Genomic DNA, 24856 nt, shown 5'->3' with positions numbered 1-24856 from the left:
CCTAATACTGTCCTTCTCCCCTAGCCTAGACCTTGGTGTAGAGCAGTACTATTTACTCCTAACTTTTGAATTGTTGCCTCATCCCTTCAAGTGTTGGTGGTTGGAAGGGGCAGACCTCCACATTTGCTTTTAGTAGGTAGACTGGACCATAACCCAAATGTACTTGCCACTTGGAAGTGGGAAAAGGAACACTATATATTCTACCTCAGTTATAAGAGTTACTCGTTTCTTGGGAATAGGAGGAAGTAAGGAGCTGGAGGGAATACAGAAGCAGTACTCTGGTAGAATAGAAGCATCCTACTTCAGGGTCAAGGTGAATGTTGCTGGTAGATTTTTCTTAGCTTTTACCGGTAGAAATTTTTAAATTTTACTTGCTATTCAGAGAGTAATATTAGTGATTGGTCTTTCTGGTTTTTTTCTTTTCTTTTGAGATAGAGTTTTGCTCTTGCTGCCCAGGCTGGAGTGCAATGCAGTAATCTTGGCTCACTGCAACCTCCACCTCCCGGATTCAAGCAATTCTCCTGCCTCAGCCTCCCAAGTAGTTGGGATTACAGGCATGTGCCACTGTGCCTGACTAATTTTGTATTTTTAGTAGAGACAGAGTTTCACCATGTTGGTCAGGCTGGTCTCGAACTCCGACCTCAGGTGATCCACCCACCTTGGCCTCCCGAAGTGCTGGTATTATAGGGGTGAGCCACCGCACCCGGCTTTATTGGTCCATTTTTTAAAAAACAATACAGAAGTATATCAAGTTAAAAAACAGAACAAAACGGTTTTCTATATTTACCCTTTACCGAAAACCCATTTGAATGGAATGTTTGCTGTTAAATTTGGTATATGTCCTACTTTTGGTACATAGTCGATTTACTAGTAATTTTTATTTATTTATTTATTTTTTTTGTGCAACTGAATATTCCAAATGAATTGAAAAGCATCATAGATGTAATCACTGTAATTTTTTTAAAAATAGTTTTTAAAAATGGTGTCTTGAACATTGAAAATATTTAATTGTAATATAAAAGTGTTACTTTATTATTAGCCTGGCTAATATTCTGTTTTGGCTTCTAAAATGATTCTTCCTAAATAAACACTGGAAAGTTATTAAACTGTTATACATATAAACTTAGGATCTCAGACTACGCAAGAATTGAGTTCATGTCGTTTACACTGGTAGGTAAGTCTAGCCTCTGATATATCATTGGACTTATCTGAGCTCTTACTCCAAATAAAATTAGAGTTTTCAATTTTACTTTGAACATTTGGCCACTATGATATAGTAAACCTTACCAAAGTTTTCTTCAATTGTACTTTTCTAAAGGAGTTAAATAAGATTACTACTCAGTTGGATCAGGTCACTGCAAAGTTACAAGACAAGCAAGAACATTGCAGTCAGCTGGAAAGTCATCTTAAAGAATATAAAGAGAAACACCTCTCTTTAGAACAGAAAACTGAAGAGCTAGAAGGTCAAATTAAGGTTTGTATAAAAGAAGTTGAATTTAGTTACATTTTCTACTTCAGTAGCAATGGAATCTCATGACCTACATGGAATCAAAGATTTTTAATTAACAAAGGTGAAGTTGTGGTATAAAATTTTTTTAAATTACTTGTAATTTTTCATGTCTTAATTTTGAATTATATCTTTATTTTTAATTTCTTCTTTAATGAGCATCTTTTATAAATGGCAGTCAGCTTACATACTGATTCCATTGTAATGTGTTACTTTTTCTAAAGACAGCTAACCAGAGATCTACTCTACAATTACAAGGAACTTACCAATTTTTTGTCGTCTTTTCTATTCCTTCATTCTTCCATCTCTTACCAACTTACTCCAATATCACATTTCAGATATGGTAGACTTTTTCCTTTTTAGAACTTTATACCCTTTGGACTTTGCTCCTAACTTAGTAACACATTGAGACTATAGTAAACTGCATCTTACTTTAACACAACGCCAAGTGAATGTGTTGATTTACTGAAGAGATAAGATGATTAGACATCTCAGAAGGATTTGACCTGAGTTTTTGTGTCCTTTAAATTAGAACCACTTGCTGCTTAACTGCCTTTGGCTAAAAATAAAAAAATGAAAAATAAATTTAAAAAATTTGAACTACTATCAGTTAAACAAAAACTTCTCAAGTTACTCTATATATGTAACTTACACTTCCACAACCCGCTGAAGCATGTGTGTATGATTTTAGAGTCATGAAATGTATACATGTACATACATACCAATATGGTAAGGGGGAATAATTACATTTACAATTTTAAAGGTTCCTTTTTTTCTTTATGGCAAATGATAATAGCAAAGGCAAAGTACTTTAGGCGTGGTTAAAAATAATAGAAGTATTATTTTACTGCTAAGTGTCTAATGAATATTCTGTTTGGGTACCTATTAAAAACAGTGGTTATTTAGAACTGAGTTTTTATTGTGATTATCAGCTCTAACACTTCATAATTATCATTTTAGGGAGTATTTTATATTTTTTATATAGACATGTAGAATTAATTTAGCTACATCAAATATCTTTTATTTAATGAATATTTTCAGTGTAGGTCAATGGTAAGGGCTACAGGTACTAATCAGTTTATAAAATATTTAGTGTGCAAAATCACTACCACTGCAAGGAAATACATTGTGTAAAGCTTTTCAAGCTTCTGTTTAACAGTTTGATTTTGTAAATTTGTAAAACCACATACATAATTAAATGTATACATGTGAGATGCAAACTATATTCTGAAGAACAATGTCATCTAGTCCAAGAGATTAAAGAAACAAAATCAGGAACTTAATTGGCTTTATATTTAGGATCAGTAGGTGTTAATGAGAAGGAGTACATCAGAACTTCATTTTAGTTTTAAATATCTTGTAATTACATCAGTGTTTTTAACTGTGACTATAAAAGATAATATGTTTTAAGTGAGTACATTAGTAAACCTATTAACTTATTTTTTCATACTTGAGTTAATAACTTTTACTGAGGTAATAACTATTTATGTTTCTATGTTTCTTTTAAGTTGTTTTATTCAGAATTAACTTTTTTTTTTTAGAGATGGAGTCTTATTCTGTTGCCCAGGCTGGAGTGCAGTGGTGCGATCTCAGCTCACTGCAACCTCTGCCTCCCGGGTTCAAGCCGTTCTCTTGCCTCAGCCTCTTGAGTAGCTGGGACTACAGGCACGGTCCACCACGCCTGGCTAATTTTTGTGGGGTTTTTTTGTTTTTTTTTTTTAGTAGAGACAGGGTTTCATCATGTTGGCCAGGCTGGTCTCGAACTTCTGGCCTCAAGTAATCTGCCTGCCTCTGCCTCCCAAGGTGCTGGGATTACAGGTGTGAGCCACCGTACCTGGCCAAGAATTAATTTTAAACATTAACACTTAGTGGCTGTCTATCATGTATAAAGCTTTCTGCTGGATCTTCTGAAAGATTTTAAAATAAATAACACCCTTAGTAATGGTTTCAGAATATGTTTTTTATTATAATAAATATTTTATGTTTTTTTGTGTGTCATACCTGTTTGAATGTAAACAAATGTTATAATATTTAATAATGGATTGATAATTACTAATATTAAAATGGCTGCCATACCATATTTCTTTCATAGAAACTGGAAGCTGATAGTCTCGAAGTTAAAGCAAGCAAGGAGCAGGCTTTGCAAGATCTACAACAGCAAAGACAGCTGAACACAGATTTAGAGCTTAGAGCCACAGAATTGAGTAAACAACTTGAAATGGAGAAAGAAATGTAAGCTAAACCACTTTACTTACAAATTAAGGGAAAAGATTTTAAACTAGTATTAAAATTTCCTTCAGATTTGAATTTTGCTATCATCGTGCTTAAAGATTTATTAAATATTTATTTTGTGTTGATTTTATAAACTGATGTTAATGTGAATGAAAAAATAATGCCATCATAATATGGTTAAACTTCACTAGAAAGGACTGAAAACTTAGTTTTATAAAATTTGGATCATCCAGTCTCTTTTCAACAATGATATGGTGCTCGTTTCTCTGGCATAAACCTTATTTTGAGTTGTTCACAAATTTGAGTAAATTACTGTAAAATTAAAAAATTCGGGGATATTTATGTGTTATCCAAAAGTAGTTAGACTTCTAGTTATACCAAATAGGGAATGGATTCTTTCTTAAAAGAAGTGATCTTCTCAGCCTGGGTAGCATAGCAAGATTGCTTGAGCTCGGGAGGTTGTGGCTGTCACACCACTGCACTCCAGCCTGGGCGACAAAGCGATACTCTATCTCAAAAAAAAAAAAAAAAAAAAAAAATGACCTCAGCATTTTGATGCATTTTGACAGATTGTCTATGTTTATGAAGACAAAGGAAATACAAAAACCAGTGTGCCTTCTTGTTTTTATTATTGGTGCAAAATTCACACATAGTTAAATGCACAGATTTTACGTATGTACTTTGAGTTTTAATAAGTGTATATTCTGTGTATCTATGCATCTAGCCACAACCCCATATAGGACATTGTCATCACTCCAGGAGCTTTCTCACTTGCCCTTCTAGTCAATACCTTTCTTATCCTTTTCCTGTAGACAACTACAGTCTATGTGTCTACATGGTATCCTGACACCAGTATCATGGTGTTGGTACCTAATATCATAGTACCTAATATCATATAATTATGATATTGAAAGTTATAAATGTAGCTAAGTTGGTGTGGCATAACACACAAAAGAAACCATAAGATATTTGTAATATACCATAAGATGGTAGCTTTATGATATTAAGTACTAATCCTTCACCTTTATTATTTTTCAAGATTGTCTTGACTCCTGTAAGTTCATTGCTTTTCTATATACATTTTTGTATTAACATGTCCATGTCTACAAATAAAACTGTTGGATTTTGATTAGAATTGCCTTGAAGCTATAAATCAATTTGGGGAGAAGTAACATCTTAACAACACTGAGTCTTCTAATACACAAACATACATCTCTATCTACTTGGGCCTTCTTTAATTTCTCTGAGCAGTATTTTACTATTTTTAACATAGACATCTTGTACATCTTTTTTTTTTTTTTTTGAGGCGGAGTCTCACTCTGTCACCCAGACTGGAGTGCAGTGAGGCGATCTCGGCTCACTGCAAGCTCCGCCTCCTGGGTTCATGCCATTCTCCTGCCTCAGCCTCCTGAGTAGCTGGGACTACAGGCGCCCACCACCACACCCGGCTAATTTTTTGTATTTTTGGTAGAGACGGGATTTCACCGTGTTAGCCAGGATGGTCTTGATCTCCTGACCTCGTGATCCGCCCACCTCGGCCTCCCAAAGTGCTGGGATTACAGGCATGAGCCACCGCACCCGGCCTTGTACATCTTTTGTTAAATTTATTCCTGAGTATTTTTTAATGCTATTGTAAATGTAATTGTTTTTTAAATTTAATTTTCCACTTACGACTAGTATAAAAATGCAATTTTTAAATATATATTGACTTTTCTGCCCTTTAACCTTGCTCAATTTACTTTTTAGTTTTAGTAGTTGTTTGTAGAGTTCTTGACGTTTTCTAACTAGACATTCATGTTATCTCTGAATAGAGACAAATTTACTACTTCCTTTCCAACCTATAGGCCTTTTATATCTTTTTTCTTGCTGGCTAGGGCATCCGGTAACATTTTGAATGTAAATAGTAATGGCAAACATCTTTGCATTATTTCTAATCTTAGGCAGGAAATATTAAATGTTTCATCATTAAGTTTGAGGTTAGCTGTAGGTTTTACTGAGATTCCTTTTATCAGATTGAAGACATTACCTTTGATAACTTTTATATATTAAAAAAAAAATTATCGGCCTTTTGGTTTATGCCTGTAATCCCAGAACTTTGGGAGGCCAAGGCAGGCAGATCATCTGAAGTCAGGAATTCGAGACCAGCCTGGCCAACATGGCAAAACCCTGTCTCTACTAAAAATACAAAAATCAGCTGGGAGTGGTGGCACATGCCTGTAATCTCAGCTGCTCGGGAGGTTGAGGCACTAGAATTGCTTGAACCCAGGAGGCAGAGGTTTCAGTGAGCCAAGATCATGCCACTGCACTCCAGCCTGGGCAACAGAGTGAGACTCCATCTCAAAAAAAAAAAAAAAAGATTACGAAAGAAAGAATTATTGTGCTTGGATTGAATTTTATCACCTTTTTTTTCTGTATCTGTTGATATGATCATATGGATTTTCTCTTTTATTCTGTTAATATAGGCAGTTACATTCGTTGATTTACTATTAAACCAGCCTTGCTTTCCTGTAATAAATTAACTTGACTGTGCTGTGTTACCTTTTTATGTATTGCTGTTTTTGATTTGATAATACTTTGTTAAAATTTTTTCATATATTTATGAGGGATATTGGTCTGTAGTATTCTTTTAATATCATTGTCAGGTTTTGATATCAGAGTTATCCTGGCCTTAAAAAGGAATTGAGAAGTATTTCCTCTTCTTCTCCTTTCTGAAATAGTTTGTATGAGATGGATATTATTTTTTTCTTAAATGTTTGATGAAATTCACTAGTGAACTGGCTAGGCTTAGAGTTCTCTTTCTGGGTTGTTTCATTTGGGTTTCAATTCATTTAATAGATATAGAGCTATTCTAATTTCCTGATTTTTTTTCTTGAGTCAGTTTTGGTAAATTGTGTCTTTCAGAAATGTGTTCATTTCCTCTAAACTTCAAATTCATTGGCAATTGTTGATAATATTATATTTTTGAGGTCTGTTAGGATCTGTAGTAGTGTTCCTCCTTTATTCTTAATAGTGGTAATTTGTCTTTTTAAAAATCAATTAGAGATTTATCAGTTTTATCAGACTTTTGTAAAAAACTTTTGATTTAATTTTGTAAATTTTCTATCTTATTTATTTCTCCTCTTTATTGTTTCCATCTTTAGACCTTAGTGTTTACTTTGCTTTTTTTTTTTAATAGCTTTTGAATGTGAAAGCTTCTCTGTGTCTGTCTACATTTTGTAGTATCTGTTTCTTTTTTTCAGTTACCCGCTTTTCACTTGTCAATGCTAGATGTAAGATTTCTGCAGATGGTAGTATGTAGCCTTATTCTAATAACATCAGTGTATTATGACAGTTTTGCCACAGATGGAATAAATTATCTTGAAGGAGGGTATCTTTTATAATTTGCACTAAAGTGCTCAGTGAATTCATGGCTCCTCTGAATGTAAGGGTGGATTGGTTTAGAAGATATTGGGACCTATAAGATTTATTGGTATATGAAATTTCAAGTATCTCTAGTGGCAGAATGGGTGTGTGCTTCTGAACATATATAGCCACAAAAGTGCTTAGCTGCAGCATCATTCCTTCACTCCCAAGGTAGAATTAGTCTCTTGCCCAGCTTACCCTTGATGTTGATGCTGAACTTGGGTCCTGCCATGATGAGATCTTCAGTGAACACATCACTCACCGTTATTTTGATGGATGACAATCAGTTCCACCCAATTCATTTGAATGTCTTCATATGACTGGTTACATTTGATTACATTTTGTCTTTAAACACCAAATCACCTACTCTGACTGAGTTGATGGACTTGACTTGTGTCAAGGGGATGAGGACTCTTGACTGTTCCAGTAGTAAAGGTAGAGACTAAGAACCTGAGAAAAGTCCTCTTCAGAAAGATGAAATAAAACACATCAGAGTTGATGATTAAGTTGTTTCATACTTTCATGGTGTTCATCCTTGTTTGGGGATAAGATGGTGAAAATATTCTCATTTTCATATGTAGTAAATTGGGTCCTGATACTTTGAATCAGAGGTTATAGAAGCACATCTTGTGCCTCTGGGGTGGCATTCCTCCTCACTGTAGTTTCCAGTGCCTAGGTATTTGAGAAGCATATCTGATCCATTACATTACCAACCAAATGGTTCGTCATTATCTCTAGAATACAGTCATCAGTCCATGAAGATCATCTTTGAGATAGCTTTTGTTCTCTTCCTCAAAAACCCTGCAGGCCCACTGGTTCTTTCTGTTTCCAATGGACCCAATGGAAGTGGACCCATTTTCATTCTATGTTCTAATCTCATGGTTCAGAATTCACTTACAGGGCTCCCATATCCTATTGGGGTAGGAAAACCTTTAAAACTAAGATCTTTCTTGTCTATGTACTTTGTACATACATTTCTCCTCTTAGGTCTTACATTTCTGGAGTACTACTTAGGCAAGGAGGGCTGGGGTCCCTTCTGCTCTTATATCAGATAAACATATTAAGACTTTGACTAAACCCCACCCATGAGCCCAGGGCTCAGCCCAAGTAAGAAGATACAGGGCTTCCCTTTTTGAGAGCCCACTTAAATTTGTACATCCAATGTTTCCCTCCCATCTTACAATGTATTTTCATTCCTCTGCAGTTTAGTGTATTTTCTGATTTCCTTTGTGATTTCTTCTTTAATGTGTAGGTTATAAGTATGTTTACTTTCCAAATATTGAGGCTCTCCTAGATATATTATTGTTACTAATTTTTTTTTTTTTTTTTTGAAACGGAGTCTCACTCTATGCTCAGGCTGGAGTGCAGTGGCATGATCTCGGCTCACTGCAACCTCTGCCACCCAGATTCAAGCGATTCTCCTGCTTCAGCCTCCCGAGTAGCTGGGATTACAGGCGCCTGCCATTATGCCCTGCTAATTTTTGTATTTTTAGTAGAGATGGGGTTTCACTGTGTTAGCCAGGATGGTCTCGATCTTCTGACCTTGTAATCCACCCGCCTTGGCCTCCCACAGTGTTGGCATTACAGGCATGAGCCACTGCACCCGGCCCTAATTTCTAATTTAATTCTATTCTGGTCAGGGAACATTCTTGGTAAAATTCAAACTTTTGAAAATAAGTCTTATTTAAGGCCCAGCATATGGCTTATCATAATTAATTTTCCATGTGCACATATATGTACTCTGTGTTATTAGGTGGAGTGGCCTATAAATAACAGTTACGGTGCTATTCTTATTGTCTATATTCTTGCCAATTTGTTCCTCTGGTTGTTCTATCAGTTTCTAAGAAAGAGATATTATAATTTCCAACTATGATTGTGGACTCATGTATTTCTTCTTTGAGTTACTTAAAAAAAAACAAACAAGAAGTTTCACAGTGACTATGTAAGCCTCTATTTCTGTTTTGCTTTCTTTGTTTCACATAATCTTATGATTTTGTAATTAATTTTGAAAAAGTTAAGCAGCATATAAATAAATATACTGAGTCTTAATTTTAGGGTTGCTTGACAGGGATTTTAACTACATTAAAATGGTAAAATAATATTAGTGTAATGACTTTTCCATTTGGATCTTTAAAAATCAGGGAGGCATAGTATCTTGTGAACCTATTAAGCTTTAACATCTTTTCTAGCTATTTTTAAGGAGGTAAAAGTGTGTTTCTAGAACTAAAAAATCAGATTTCGAGGTATAAATACAGTTTTGATATTGTATTAATACACAATTTCAAATACTTTATTAGTACATCTTTTAACAACCTCCCTTTAACATATTGTTGAATTATTTTTATTGGTTTTAAATTTATTCTGATTACATTGGAACTAGTGTGCATTCTAGAAATGCTGTTACTTAGCATCTGGTTTTGACTTTAAAAATGGCTGTTATTTATAGTGTATCGGGGGTTTTGCTGTATAATTTGCATAGTTTCTTTTATGAAAACAATAAAAGTCTATAGCTTTCTAAAGCTATAACTTTATTTCTTCATTCTTGTTGCTTTTTTCATTCGTGTATAAGAGACCTATATTAAGGAACAAATGATAACAAATCCTTTGTATAATCTGCTAGGTTCTAGGGTTAAAGTAAATCATTTGTCTTCCCTCTATATTGTAAATAACATATTTCTTTTATTTTTTTACTTTTATTTTTTTCTAGGTTAACCATAAATATTTTGAAGTTTAGGAACTGTCACACATAATGTGTTTCATGTTTTCAAGGAAAGAGACAAAGTTCTCTCTGTGTTGAGAACTAACATAATAAATAGATTCTTTATGGAAAAACGTTTCTGGATGTTATAGACTAAAGGGTCTGTGATACATAGTTTTTTCCCTGGGAATTAGTTGTAGTGGACAAAAATGCATTAAGTCAGGAAGCTTAGATAGTTTTGTCTTCACTACTAACTTATATGACTTGGGAAAAATAATCTACATCTGTTAAATGATCAAATGAGATGTTCTAAAGTATTTTTCAGTGGTATGATTTTATGAAATTAGATTTTACTTGTGAACTATACAAAAAAAGTTTCAGAACTCAGTAATTGTTTATGATTAATTTTGAATGGTAAATTAGAAATAGTAAATTATGTGTTATTTAAAAAGTTTTTAAAAAATATTTAGAGTATCCAGTACAAGATTGGATCTACAGAAAAAATCTGAAGCCCTTGAAAATATCAAGCAAAAGCTTACCAAGCAAGAGGAAGAAAAAAAAGTCCTGAAACAAGAACTTGAAACTTTAAGTCAAGAAGCAAAGATTCAGCACGAGGAATTGAATAACAGAATTCAAACAACAGTAACAGAACTACAAAAAGTGAAAATGGAGAAAGAAGCTTTAATGACAGAGCTTTCTACAGTAAAGGAGAAACTATCAAAAGTTTCTGATTCTTTGAAACACTCCAAAAGTGAATTTGAAAAGGAGAATCAGAAAGGAAAAGCCGCTATATTAGACTTGGTTAGTAGTTTACATTTACTTTCTTAAGTAGAAGTGATTATTTTATTTAAAATGTACTGATTTTTCTGCTTAATTCACAGTTTGCTCTTCTTTCCACATTTAAATAATTTAAAGCAGTTCTTATGAGGAAATAAATTGGGATTGCTTAACCTGAGAAGAAGCCCAAGATAATAATGTGGGTGTGTATGCACCTGCGAGCACACCATTTTCTGAAGGCCAAGAATATTTTCAGTTGAATATCACAGTCTTTCTCATGTGTGTTATGTTCCTTTCTGTTTGGTGAAAACATTTTCTATCTGTACACTTTTCCTATTGTGATCACTTTTTAATTTATTGTTTTCTAAGTTTTCTTGCTTCCATTTTCTTGAAGCCCATTGCTGTAAAAGTAGTGTGGCAAGTTAATTATAATGAATTATGTGACATAAAATGTGATTTCTAAAGTGTTCTAAGATATCATCTTAATATTGTTTAAAATATGTCATTGTGACTTGGTTGATGATCAAAACCCTTAGTGTTTTGTTGTCCCTCCTCCATTATTTCTGTAATATTTTCCTAGTTTTATCATTGAAATGGATGATCCTGTCTCAGCTCATTGATAATTTTAGTTTATTTCCTCGTGTGTTTCTTACTAAGGTTATAAACTAAACTTCTTAAGGTTATTACAAATATTTTTTATGTAATATAGTTTTCATTTTTTTTAAGGAGAAAACTTGCAAAGAATTAAAGCATCAACTTCAAGTGCAGATGGAGGACACACTTAGGGAACAGAAGGAACTGAAAAAGTCACTTGAAAAAGAGAAGGAGGTAAGATTTTCTTTTTTCTGTAACATAAATGTATAAAGTATAGTGAGGTCTTTATATTTTCAAATAAATATATAAAGTATGTTTGTTCTTGGTAGCATTTCCACAGATAATTTTTTTTATAGTTTTAAGAAAAATAAACATTTTCACATTGATATTTAGGTCATAGGTTTATTTCTCTGAAATATAACAAATCATGTATATAGTTTAAAACTGTTATTTGTATTTTACCTACTATTAAAAAGACTTAAGCTAGTTTATAATCAAAGGTCCAAATAAAGAAATATAATTAATAAAGGTAGAAAATTGAGTCAGCTAACTACAGAGTTAAGGACCATTTTTATGGTTGAAAAAAAATCTTAAAAGGCTTTCCATAGAAATGACCTTTATTTCATGGACTCTTATGGCTCTTTAATTCATGGACATTTATACTCATACTAATGTATACTTGATAATGGTTGTAGAACAACCAAAATGTTTTTCTGTAGTTAGTGCTTCTATTGTTTCCAGCAAAAACAGACAAGCAAACGAGTAAACAAACGGGTATAATATATGGTTGTTACTCTCTGAAGCCATACCTGCGAGCTGCTAGAGTCCAGGCATGCAACTTTCTAGAAAATCGGATTTGATAAAGGAGCAAGACATAGTACTGACAAGTATTTGATGTGATTGTATTCTAGTTGTTGATTGAAAGCAGACTTGTGTTGTAGATGCCAGCCATGTAAGTAGCAAAATTATAATTGCTTCATGCCCAAGTTCTGAATCAAGATTGTCCAAATAATTGCTTCATGCCCAAGTTCTGAATCAAGATTGTCCAAATTTATATTCTGGCTATGCCATTTATTAGCTATGCCATTTTGCCATCTTTTAGACAAAATACTTAACCTCTGTGCTCTGGTTTCTATATGATAGAGTCTACATGAATCTATGTGATAGAGTTATTATGAGAAATAAATGTGTTAATATCTTTAAAGTACTCAGGACACTGACTATAATGCAGTAAATGCTCATACTAGTTATTATTTTGTCCTTGGTTATCATATCATATCATATCATCCTTATTGTCATACTGTTTGACTCCTGTTTTGCATAAAAATATTTTGCTATTCATTGTGGAGATAAGCTGAGACGTCTATGTATAACAGTAACATTTTTTCAAAGGTAACTTTGGATATGGTCAAATGCTCGAATGTAATGCTAGATTCTTAGTGAAATATGCATAGAATGTGAAAACATGACTTTGTTTGGAGGGTGGGAGATAATAGTGATTTACCTTGGTGATAGAGGAACCTCAATGTGACTTCTGTATGATGTCTGAATTTGAGCAGAAACATATCCTGGTGGATTGTACAAACAAGATAGTAGTAAAATATGCCCCAGATCTCTAAATGAGGTAACTATTCTGCAGTATATTATTATTATTATTATTTTAAACAGAGTCTCGCTCTGTCACCCAGGCTGGAGTTCAGTGGTGCAATCTCAGCTCACTGCAACCTCCACCTCCTAGGTTCAAGCGATTCTCCTGCCTCAGCCTCCCAAATAGCTGGGATTACAGGTGCCCACCACCATGCCTGGATAATTTTTGTGTTTTTAGTAGAGACAGGTTTCACCATGTTGCCCAGGCTGGTCTCGAGCTCCTGACCTCAAGTAATCTGCCCACATTGGCCTCCCAAAGTGCTGGAATTATAGGCGTGAGCACCTGGCCTGTGCAATGTAATTTTAATGTCATCAGACAGATACTAAATTTATTTTGTCAAAAGTGATTTTGGTTTTATCATAGTTACTATAGAGCTATTCTTTGTGACAGCTGTGGCCAACAGGCTTAGTAGCATATGAGAATATTCTTTTCTTTTCTTTTTTTTTCATTATTTTTTGAGATGGAGTCTCTTGCTCTGTTGCCCAGGCTAAAGTGCAGTGGCATGATCTCGGCTCACTGCAAGCTCTGCCTTCTGGGTTCACGCCATTCTCCTGCCGCGGCCTCCCGAGTAGCTGGGACTACAGGTGCCTGCCACCACGCCTGGCTAATTTTTTTGTATTTTTAGTAAAGACCGGGTTGCATTGTGTTAGCCTGGGTGGTCTCAATCTCCTGACCTCGTGATCCGCCCGCCTTGGCCTCCCAAAGTGCTGGGAATACAGGTGTGAGCCACCGCGCCCGGCCGAGAATATTCTTGAAAGACAATAGACGTCCAACAATCTAGACATTGATGTTAACATACCTATTTTCCGTGATACAAGAGAATACTAATCTAGATCATTTACAAGCTGTGACTATACAATTATAAGTTAAAAAGAAAGGTAGTGTTAAACAAATAATAAAGATTAATCCAGCATGTCACCTAATAGTGAATAGTGTTGGTTATGAAAGCAGTAGGAGGGTAGGTATCTTTATTAATTATCTGTAGCCAACAGCCTCAGTAGTTTCTTCCTAGAGTAGTGCCTGGAGTGTAGTAGTTACTCAGTAAATTGTCTTTTGAATGAACAAACGAAGGCTACATAGATTTTTTTTTTTCTTTCAGGCTTCTCATCAGTTGAAATTGGAACTCAATTCAATGCAGGAACAACTTATACAGGCCCAGAATACTTTAAAACAAAAGGAAAAAGAAGAGCAACAACTTCAGGAGAACATAAATGAGCTAAAGCAATCAAGTGAACAGAAGAAAAAACAAATTGAAGCACTCCAAGGAGAGCTTAAAATTGCTGTTTTACAGAAGGTAGTGATATATTTGTTTACTTTTTATAGGAAGAAAAACTTGGCAATTAAGAAAATAGTATGATGATTAATACAGACAGATGAGTTGCAACATAGAAAAGTTTACATAAGCTAAATTTTTTCTAAGTTTAATGTATGAAAGCATTTGATTATATTATCAAATACCTGAGTCTGGATTTCCATTCACTATAACTCTGTTGTCAGATAATTGTTATTTAAAATTATAGTACTAATCATTTGATAGACATGAAACTACCTTATTAAAAATAATATATAACTGGCCAGGCGCAGTGGCTCACGCTTGTAATCTCAGCATTCTGAGGCAGGCAGATCACCTGAGGTCAGGAGTTCAAGACCAGCCTGGCCAGCATGGTGAAACCCCGTCTCTACTAAAAATACAAAAATTAGCAGGGCGTGGTGGTGCATTCCTGTAATCCCAGCTACTTGGGAAGCTGGAGCAGCAGGCAGAGGTTGCAGTGAGCTAAGACCACGCCACTGCACTTCAGCCTGGGTGACAGAGGAACTCTGTCTCAAAATACTACTACTACTACTACTACTACTACTACTACTACTACTACTACTACTATATAACGAACACTTAAGGAAATAATTTATGCAACATTCATAGTGTATTAAAAAAATTTAAAGGAATTTAAAATAAATCATTCTTATTAAGGGCTGAGAACAAAAATTACAAAGTGGGATATCTTAAAAACATTCACTAGTGTAAAGCTTCATATAGTTTTAATTATTTAATATTTTAATGGTTTCCGTTTCTAAACCTATTCTAATTTATTACTGAGCATGTTTTTTATTCTTAAGTGTTTTAATACTTGTCCAGACCAAGAGTTGGTAAAAATGGATTATACTTAATATGAAATATTTGAACAAAATGAGTTCCTTCTCTACTGTTAGTATGTCCATGTTAATTTGGTCTGTGGAGAAGAGAGTAGAATCCCTACTATGTAGAATAAACTAAATATATCATGCCATTAAGAGTTGGCTGTCATACTACTAAAGTACAAAGTATGTAAATTAAAACAATCAAAAATACACATTTTATGTTGACCACTGTTTTTGTAACGATTATTATGCTACTTTACAAAATAGTAGTTCTCTAATAATACAGCCAAGAGTAGAAAAATGTGTCTATTATTTTGTTTGTGTTACCATATGTAATCAAAAGTCAACATGTAATTATCACAGTGCATACTTGGTTGTATGCTTTCATATCCTGAGGTCATTTTCTTCAAAATATACTAGCCTTATATCCAAATATTTACAAAATCTTCATTTTTACAGCATTGTAACTTATGAAATAAAAAATACAAGTATTTTTAGCCTGTTTTCTTATTTAAAAATTATGAGTTATAATAATATTTTGTTTGGATTTGTGATTAATATATCGCCTGTACAGTTGACCCTCCATATCTGTAGATTCTGTAACTGCAGTTGGAATTGAAAATATTTGGGAGAAGAAAAGCAATAAAAAGTAACAGTACAGCATTAAAGAATAATACAAAATTGGCTGGGCGCAGTGGCTCACACCTGTAATCCCAGCACTTTGGGAGGCTGAGGTAGGTGGATCACTTAAGGTCAGGAGTTCGAGACCAGCCTGGCCAACATGGTGAAACCTTGTCTCAACTAAAAATACGAAAATTAGCTGGGCACGGTGGTGTGCACCTGTAGTCCCAGCTACTCCAAAAGCTGAGGCAGGAGACTCACTTGAACACCAGAGGTGGAGCCTTGGCTCTCTTGTAGTGAGCCAAGATCACGCCACTGCACTCCAGCTTGGGCAACAGAGTGAGACTCTGTCTCAGAAAAGCAAAACAAAACAAAACCAAAACACCCAAAATTTAAAATACAGTAAAACAACTATTTATATAGCATTTATGTTGTGTTAGGTATTGTAAGTAATCTAGAGATGTTCAAGTCAGGCAGATCTGAATTTAAATTTTGTTTAATTTTATTAAATTTGGACACACATTAACTTACTGGTCATAGAGAAATGATTCATCCTTCTGAGCTCAATTTAATGTTGTCATAGAGTTGTTGTAAAGATTGAGATAATGTATTTAAAGTTTCTAGTACTGTGACCCATACAATGTAGAAGTAAAACAGTTGTTGGATATTATATGGAAGTATAGCAAACTGTGACTTGAGAGTGTCAGTGTATAGGGTAGACCATGTAGTAATAGGCCGTGACAAAGTTATCATTGTCACTGGCCCATGGTGAAGTAGGGAAAACAAGGATAATGTTTAAATGGGTATAGATGTATGTGTGTACACACTTAAATATATATATAAAACATAATATATACACACACATTATATCTAGATATGTAGTTTTATGTCTACAGCTATAGAGTTATATATATAAATAGATATCTATAGATACATAGTTTTTCACATTGAAGGTCATAATGCACTTATACATTTTCTACATATATATAAATAAAAAGTAATATTACAGCATTAAAAATAATACCAAAATTTAAAATACAGTAAAAACAACTATTTACATAGCATTTATATTGTAATGCTGTGTTACCTAATGGTATTGTAAGTAATCTAAAGATGATTTAAAACATTTTATATATAGCATAAGACTATTTGGGAGTTACTGATCTAGAATCAAGAAAGTATGCTGTTAAGTCAACAATCCCTCACCAACTTTGTTGAAAATCTAATGTGGACATATAAAATGAATAGGATATGGCCCCTTACTCTCAAGCAACTTATAATTTAATGAGAAAGCAAAATGTAAGCGAAAGAAAAACGTATTATATAATGGAGCAGTTATCAACTGTTGCATTTGTCTGTTTTTTTTTTTTTTTTTTTTTTTTTCCATTTAACTTCTTCACTAATGGATTTGAGTTCTTCAAAGAGAACTTTGTCTGTTCTAGCAAATAAGCTCTTAATCATTTTTAAAAAATGAATGGATGAGTTTGTCAGAGGAAAAATATTGAAAGCCCAAACATGAGCCCAAAGAGCTATTATGGCCATTGTTGAGACTTCATGGAGAGCTTAGTTAAGAGTCAGAACAATAATTAAAGAGTAAGAAACCTAGATTTATGAAAAAATGTTAAAGAAAATAAGTAGTATTTTAGAAAAGAAAATATGTAATTGCATTATGACCTTCAGTGTGAAAAAGATATCCAGCAGTTCTTCAATATTAACTGGAGGAAGAACTCTATGAAAGGAAGATGGCATGGGATGTTATCAGATACTGTGTAGGGAGATCAGCTCTCTGCTCCCCCATAGGCAGTTAGCACCAATTCCTATCACTCTGTTTCCTAGGTTTCTTGAATCCTTCCTTCTCATTTTCCACTGCTACAGCCTTAGTCCAGACTTCTTTTTCTCTTATCAATGCGGGCTCTTTTTTGGTTCCATATGAACTTTAAAGTTGTTTTTTTCCAGTTATATGAAGAAAGTCATTGGTAGCTTGATGGGGATGGCATTGAATCTATAAATTACTTTGGGCAGTATGGCCATTTTCACAATATTGATTCTTCCTATCCATGAACATGGAATATTCTTTCATTTGTTTATGTCCTCTTTATTTCGTTGAGCAGTGGTTTGTAGTTCTCCCTGAAGAGGTCCTTCCCATCCCTTGTAAGTTGGATTCCTAGGTATTTTATTCTCTTTGTAGCGATTGTGAATGGGAGTTCACTCATGATTTGGCTCTCTGTTTGTCTGTTAATGGTGTATAGGAATGCTTGTGATTTTTGCACGTTGATTTTGAATCCTGAGACATTGCTGAAGTTGCTTATCAGCTTAAGGGGATTTTGGGCTAAGACGATGGGGTTTTCTAAATATACAATCATATCATCTGCAAACAGGGACAATTTAACTTCCTAATTTCCTAATTGAATACCCTTTATTTCTTTCTCTTGCCTGATTGCCCCGGCCAGAACTTCCAACACTATGTTGAATAGGAGTGGTGAGAGAGGGCATCCTTGTCTTGTGCCAGTTTTTAAAGGGAATGCTTCCAGTTTTTGCCTATTCAGTATGATATTGGCTGTGGGTTTGTCCTAAGTAGCTCTTATTATTTTGAGATAGGTTCCATCAATACCTAGTTTATTGAGAGTTTTTAGCATGAAGGGCTGTTGAATGTTGTCAAAGGCCTTTCCTGCATCTATTGAGATAATCATGTGGTTTTTGTCATAGGTTCTGTTTATGTGATGGATTATGTTTATTGATTTGCATATGTTGAACCAGCCTTGCATCCCAGGGATGAAGCCAACTTGATTGTGGTGGATAAGCTTTTTGATGTACTGCTGGATTCAGTTTGCCACTGTTTTATTGAGGATTTTCACATCGATGTTCATCAAGGATATTGGTCTAAAATTCTCTTTTTTTGTTGTGTCTCTTCTGGGCTTTGGTATCAGGATGATGTTGGCCTCATAAAATGAGTTAGGAAGGATTCCCTCTTTTTCTATTGATTGGAATAGTTTCAAAAGAAATGATACCAGCTCCTCCTTGTACCTCTGGTAGAATTCGGCTGTGAATCTCTCTGGTCCTGGACTTTTTTTGGTTGGTAGTCTATTAATTATTGCCTCAATTTCAGAACCTGTTATTGGTCTATTCAGAGATTCAACTTCTTCCTGGTTTAGTCTTGGGAGGGTGTATGTGTCCAGGAATTTATCCATTTCTTCTAGCTTTTCTAGTTTATTTGCATAGAGATGTTTATAGTATTCTCTGATGGTAGTTTGTATTTCTGTGGGATCGGTGGTGATATCCCCTTTATCATTTTTTTTATTGCATCTATTTGATTCTTCTCTCTTTTCTTCTTTATTAGTCTTGCTAGCGGTCTATCAATTTTGTTGATCTTTTAAAAAAACCAGCTCCTGGATTCGTTGATTTTTTTGAAAGGTTTTTTATGTCTCTATCTCTTTCAGTTCTGCTCTGATCTTAGTTATTTCTTGCCTTCTGCTCACTTGTGAATATGTTTGCTCTTGCTTCTCTAGTTCTTTTAATTGTGATGTTAGGGTGTCGATTTTAGATCTTTCTTGCTTTCTTTTGTGGGCATTTAGTGCTGTAAATTTCCTTCTACACACTCCTTTAAATGTGTCCCAGAGATTCTGGTATGTTGTCTTTGTTCTCACTAGTTTCAAAGAACATCTTTATTTCTGTCTTTATTTCATTATGTACCCAGTAGTCATTCAGGAGCAAGTTGTTCAGTTTCTATGTAGTTGTGCAATTTTCAATGAGTTTCTTAATCCTGAGTTCTAATTTGATTGCACTGTGGTCTGAGAGACAGTTTGTTGTGATTTCTGTTCTTGTACATTTGCTGAGGAGTGCTTTACTTCCAATTATGTGGTCAATTTTAGAATAAGTGCGATGTGCTGAGAAGAATGTATATTCTGTTGATTTGGGGTGGAGATTTCTGTAGATGTCTGTTAGGTCTGCTTGCTGCAGAGCTGAGTTCAGGTCCTGGATATCCTTGTTAATCTTCTGTCTCGTTGATCTGTCTGATATTGACAGTGGGGTGTTAAAGTCTCCCATTATTATTGTGTGGGAGTCTAGGTCTCTTTCTAGGTCTCCAAGGACTTACTTTATGAATCTGGGTGCTCCTGTATTGGGTGCATATATATTTAAGATAGTTAACTCTTCTTGTTGAACTGATGTCTTTACCATTATGTAATGGCCTTCTTCGTCTCTTTTGATCTTTGATAGTTTAAAGTCTGTTTTATTAGAGACTAGGATTGTAACCCCTGGTTTTTTTTGCTTTCCATTTGCTTGGTAGATCTTCCTCCATCCCTTTATTTTGAGCCTATGTGCGTCTTTGCATGTGAGATGGGTCTCTTGAATACAGCACACTGATGGGTCTTGACTCTTTATCCAATTTGCCAGTGTGTGTCTTTTAATTGGGGCATTTAGCCCATTTACATTTAAGGTTAATATTGTTATGTGTGAATTTGGTCCTGTCATTATGATGTTTGCTGGTTATTTTGCCCATTAATTGATGCAGTTTCTTCGTAGCATTAATGGTCTACAGTTTGGCCTGTTTTTGCTGTGGCTGGTACCAGTTTCCTTTCCATGTATAGTGCTTCCTTCAGGAGCTCTTGTAAGGCAGGCCTGGTGGTGACAAAATCTCAGCATTTGCTTGTCTGTAAAGGATTTGATTTCTCCTTCACTTATGAAGCTTAGTTTGGCTGGATATAAAACTCTGGGTTGAAAATTCTTTTCTTTAAGAATGTTGAATATTGGCCCCCACTCTCTTCTGGCTCATAGGGTTTCTGCCGAGAGATCTGCTGTTAGTCTGGTGGGCTTCCCTTTGTGGGTAACCCAACCTTTCTCTCTGGCTGCCCTTAACATTTTTTCCTTCATTTCAATCTTGGTGAATCTGACAATTATGTGTCTTGGGGTTGCTCTTCTCAAGGAGTATCTTTGTGGCGTTCTCTGTATTTCCTGAAGTTGAATGTTGGCCTGCCTTGCTATGTTGGGGAAGTTCTCCTCGATAATATCCTGAAGAGTGTTTTCCAATTTGGTTCCATTCTCCCCATCACTTTCAGGTATACCAATCAAATGTAGATTTGGTCTTTTCACACAGTCCATATTTCTTGCCAGCTTTGTTTGTTTCTTTTTAGTCTAACTGTGTCTTCTTGCTTTATTTCATTAATTTGATCTTCAGTCACTGATACCCTTTCTTCCACTTGATCAAATTGGCTGTTGAAGCTTGTGCATGCATCACGAAGTTCTCGTGCCATGGTTTTCAGCTCCATCAGGTCATTTAAGGTCTTCTCTACACTGTTTATTCTAGTTAGCCATTCGTCTAATCTTTTTTCAAGGTTTTTAGCTTGCTTGCAATGGGTTCGAACATCCTCCTTTAACTCAGAGAAGTTTGTTATTAAGACGTAGGCCTTCTGAAGCCTATGTCTGTCAACTCGTCAAAGTCATTCTCCATCCAGCTTTGTTCTGTTGCTGGCAAGGAGCTGCAATCCTTTGGAGGAGAAAAGGCGCTCTGATTTTTAGAATTTTCAACTTTTCTGCTCTGGTTTCTCCCCATCTTTGTGGTTTTATCTACCTTTGGTCTTTGATGTTGGTGACCTACAGATGGGGTTTTGGTGTAGATGACCTTTTTGATGATGTTGATGCTATTCCTTTCTGTTTGTTAGTTTTCCTTCTAACAGTCAGGTCCCTCAGCTGCAGATCTGTTGGAGTTTGCTGGAGTTCCACTCCAGACCCTGTGTGCCTGGGTGTCACCAGTGGAGGCTGCAGAACAGTGAATATTGCAGAACAGCAAATATTGCTGCCTGATCCTTCCTCTGAAAGGTTCATCCCAGAGGGGCAGCTGCCTATATGAGGTATCTGTCAGCCCATACTGGGAGGTGTCTCCCAGTTAGGCTACTTGGGGGTCAGGGACCCACTTGAGGAGGCAGTCTCTCCATTCTCAGAGCTCAAATGCCATCCTGGGAGAACCACTGCTCCCTTCAGAGCTGTCAGACGGGGAAGTTTAAGTCTGCAGAAGTTGTCTGCTGCCTTTTGTTTAGCTATGCCCTGCCCACAGAGGTGGAGTCTAGAGGCAGTAGGGCTTGTTGAGCTGTGGTGAGTTCTGCCCAGTTCAAGCTTCCCAGCCACTTTGTTTATCTACTCAAGCCTCAGCAATGGCGGGCCCCCCTCCCCAAGCCAGACTCAGAAGTAGCAGCTTTTTGATGCTCATGGCTGCTGTCAGGAATCCAGATTTCTGCTTGATATAGATATGTCAGTCATTCAAGTGGAGATATCAGGAAGATACATGGATATAAGAATCCAGAGTTCGGATGGAAAGGTTGCAGTTAGAGCAGTTAGGGACATAAATTTGGGAGTCAGTTGTAAAGAAGATCTTTAAAGCCTGGGACTAGTTGAGATCTGATTTTCTTTTCTTTTCTTTTCTTTTCTTTTCTTTTCTTTTCTTTTTTTTTTTTTTTTTTTTTTTTGAGATGGTGACTCTCTGTCACCCAGGATGGAGTGCAGTGGTGTGATCTTGGCTCACTGTAACATCTGCCTCCTGGGTTCAGGCAATTCTGCTGCCTCAGCCTCCTGAGTATCTGGGATTACAGGTGCACGCCACCACGCCCGGCTAATTTTTGTATTTTTAGTAGAGGCGGGGTTTCACCATGTTGGTCAGGCCGGTCTCAAACTCCTGACCTCAAGTGATCACCCACCTCGGCCTTCCAAAGTATTGGGATTACAGGCGTGAGCCACCATGTCTGGCCTTGTTGAGATCTTCTAAGGAGAGAGTGTATGGATTAAAAGAGGGTCAGCAATAGAAATTTGGGGTGTCTCAACATTCACAGAAGTAGCAGAGGAAAAGGAGCTAGTAAAAGATTTTGAGAAGTTATGACCAGTAAGGTAGGAAGAGAACCTAAAATATAAGGTACCTTGGAAACCAGTTGAAGAAAGTGTTTCTAGAAGGAGACATAATCAACTGTATCAGGTACAACTGAGAGGTCAAGTGAGGTGTTAAAAAGGATAAGAATATAGGATTTTGGAACATGGCAGTTACTAATGACTTCAACAGTGATTTTATTGGAGTAGTGTATTTTGAAAGTCAAATAACTATTTTCATACTATGCATATGTATATGTTTTAACTGTGTCATAATTTGTGCATATCTACTGAATCTTCTTGAAGACTAAAGACAAGTTTAGAGTTTACGGGAGCTTTAAAACTTTGTGAGATTTTCTTTTTCTGCCTTGATATTAATTAAGATGACCTGTAGAAATTTCTTAAGTTATTCTTGCATTTCCAAGAGTAGAAACTATATATTAATACTTCAACAAAGTAATGGCTTCTTACTTTCTTTCATGTACAAGTTTCCCTTAGTTCCACCTTAAATTATGTCAGCTGAGGCACCTAGCACTGCATGTTCCCACAGAATGTAGTTGTTACTCTTTCTCCTGACACCTGACAGTACTTCCCAGTGAAATGCCTTTAAAAAAAATTAATTAATTTTGTGTTTTATGTTTTTTAACTTGAGACTTGTTAAGATTTTGTAATTCTTTGACTTTATAAGTAATTTACCCCATTGAGGTAGAATTTTGAGGCATAAGTACAGTTCATCTTATTGTTTGGAATTTTCTTCTAGGTGTCTGGATTTTACTTTATATTTGTAATTGGTTTTTGGAATGCATACTGTTTTAAATAACTATTGTATGTTTCAGACAGAGCTTGAGAATAAACTACAGCAGCAGTTAACACAGGCATCCCAGGAACTTGCAGCAGAGAAAGAGAAAATATCAGTATTACAAAACAACTATGAAAAAAGTCAGGAAACTTTCAAACAGCTTCAGTCTGATTTCTATGGGAAGGAATCTGAACTTCTAGCCACCAGGCAAGATCTTAAGGTATAGTAAACTATACTGTACCATAAAATCTCAGTAAGTTTTATAGACATTCATTAAATGATCTATTTGAATCCAAATGGACAAGGAAATGTTAGTATTTGTGGAATAGTATGCTGTTTTCTGTTAAATTACTTTTGTATTAGCATGCTTTAAAAAATTGTTTTATATTATAACGAAATAATGATATACATAAATGTGGGCATTTAAAAATGACGTATTTGTAATAGTAAGATAATTTGGATATATCTTAATTGTGACACTGTTAACTTATGTAAATATTATGCTGTCTTTATGTGCAAATAACTTTAAAGATAGGCTGCTGTTAAGTTCTAAATATAAACCGCTTGTGAAAAAATGCAAGCAATTTTACCATTGCTTGTCAGGCAATTCTGACTTTAGTTATAATATTTGTCAAGTTCCCAATATTACTGGATTGCCTAATGATTAAAATTAGGAGATTATACCTCAAAATAAACTTACCCTTAATTATATAACAATGTATATAAATTTTGTCTTTGGTAACATTATTTGATTAGATAAAGTATCAAGTTTATTAAATTTAAGGATAATGGGAAAAGGGTAAACAATTTTTAGGTCACAGGAAAGTACCAGTTTTCTAAGGAAAATTGAATATTTGTGTTCTCTCACAGAAGGTTCAACCAGTTTTTTTTCCTCTCTTTTTGTTAAGGGGAAATTCTTTCTCTGTTTCTTTCCTGTGTTTGGGATTTTTGTTTATTTAATACAAAGTACATATTGCAAAATTCTGAGAGTGAAAGAATATTAAAATGTTTTATTTAGATAGAGAGCATATATTTTATCCATAGGCTGTTATAGGGAATTATGAAGGAGGTGGGACTTGATTAGGTCCTGAATTTGAATACATAGAGACTCCTGAGAAAGGTCATTTTATTCAGGGGCATATTGGAGAAAAAGTGCTGTAGTAAGAATGAGTAAAGCAAGCACATAGTTAGCATAATTGCCTTGCTGGCATACTAGTTTATGTTTAGAATTAAGGTTTAAAAGATTGAATCTAAATTGTGAAGTATCTTAGATGCCTAGAAAAGATGATTGGATTTTATATTTGAGGGGAAAAAGTGAAAAGTCTAAATAGAGGAGTAAAATGAAGAAAATAGTACTTTAGAAAATAACCTAGTAGTGGCTTGCAGACAGCTTGGATTGGACCTGGGATAGACTAGTGGTGGAGAGATGAGTTGAGAGGTTACTTTCTTTCTCCATAAATTCTAATAGTCGAGGTATAAGTTGATTAGAACAAACGTGAAAGAGGATGAAATAGAGGAGATTAATGGGAGAGAGAGAAGAAACAAAAGGGCTGAACCCATACCTGGCTGCAAGGATTTGACAAAGAGATAGGA

At 35.1% G+C, this 24856-nt stretch overlaps 1 protein-coding gene across 1 annotated transcript in view; it reads left to right on the top strand.

Moving 5' to 3' along the window:
- EEA1 (early endosome antigen 1) overlaps positions 1-24856 on the top strand; it is a 164833-nt gene that overhangs the window by 125722 nt on the left and 14255 nt on the right. Inside the window, exons 17-22 of the mRNA XM_025402728.1 lie at positions 1319-1474; positions 3600-3739; positions 10310-10640; positions 11343-11444; positions 13958-14152; positions 23301-23483. Of these exons, the coding sequence (XP_025258513.1) occupies positions 1319-1474; positions 3600-3739; positions 10310-10640; positions 11343-11444; positions 13958-14152; positions 23301-23483 (1107 nt within the window). The remainder of the gene's footprint in view (positions 1-1318; positions 1475-3599; positions 3740-10309; positions 10641-11342; positions 11445-13957; positions 14153-23300; positions 23484-24856) is intronic.

Source organism: Theropithecus gelada, chromosome 11 (genome assembly GCF_003255815.1).
Source record: "Theropithecus gelada isolate Dixy chromosome 11, Tgel_1.0, whole genome shotgun sequence".
Classification (NCBI taxonomy): Eukaryota; Metazoa; Chordata; class Mammalia; order Primates; family Cercopithecidae; genus Theropithecus; species Theropithecus gelada.
Note: the sequence above shows the minus strand (reverse complement) of the source record. Positions and strands in the feature narration are given on the sequence as shown.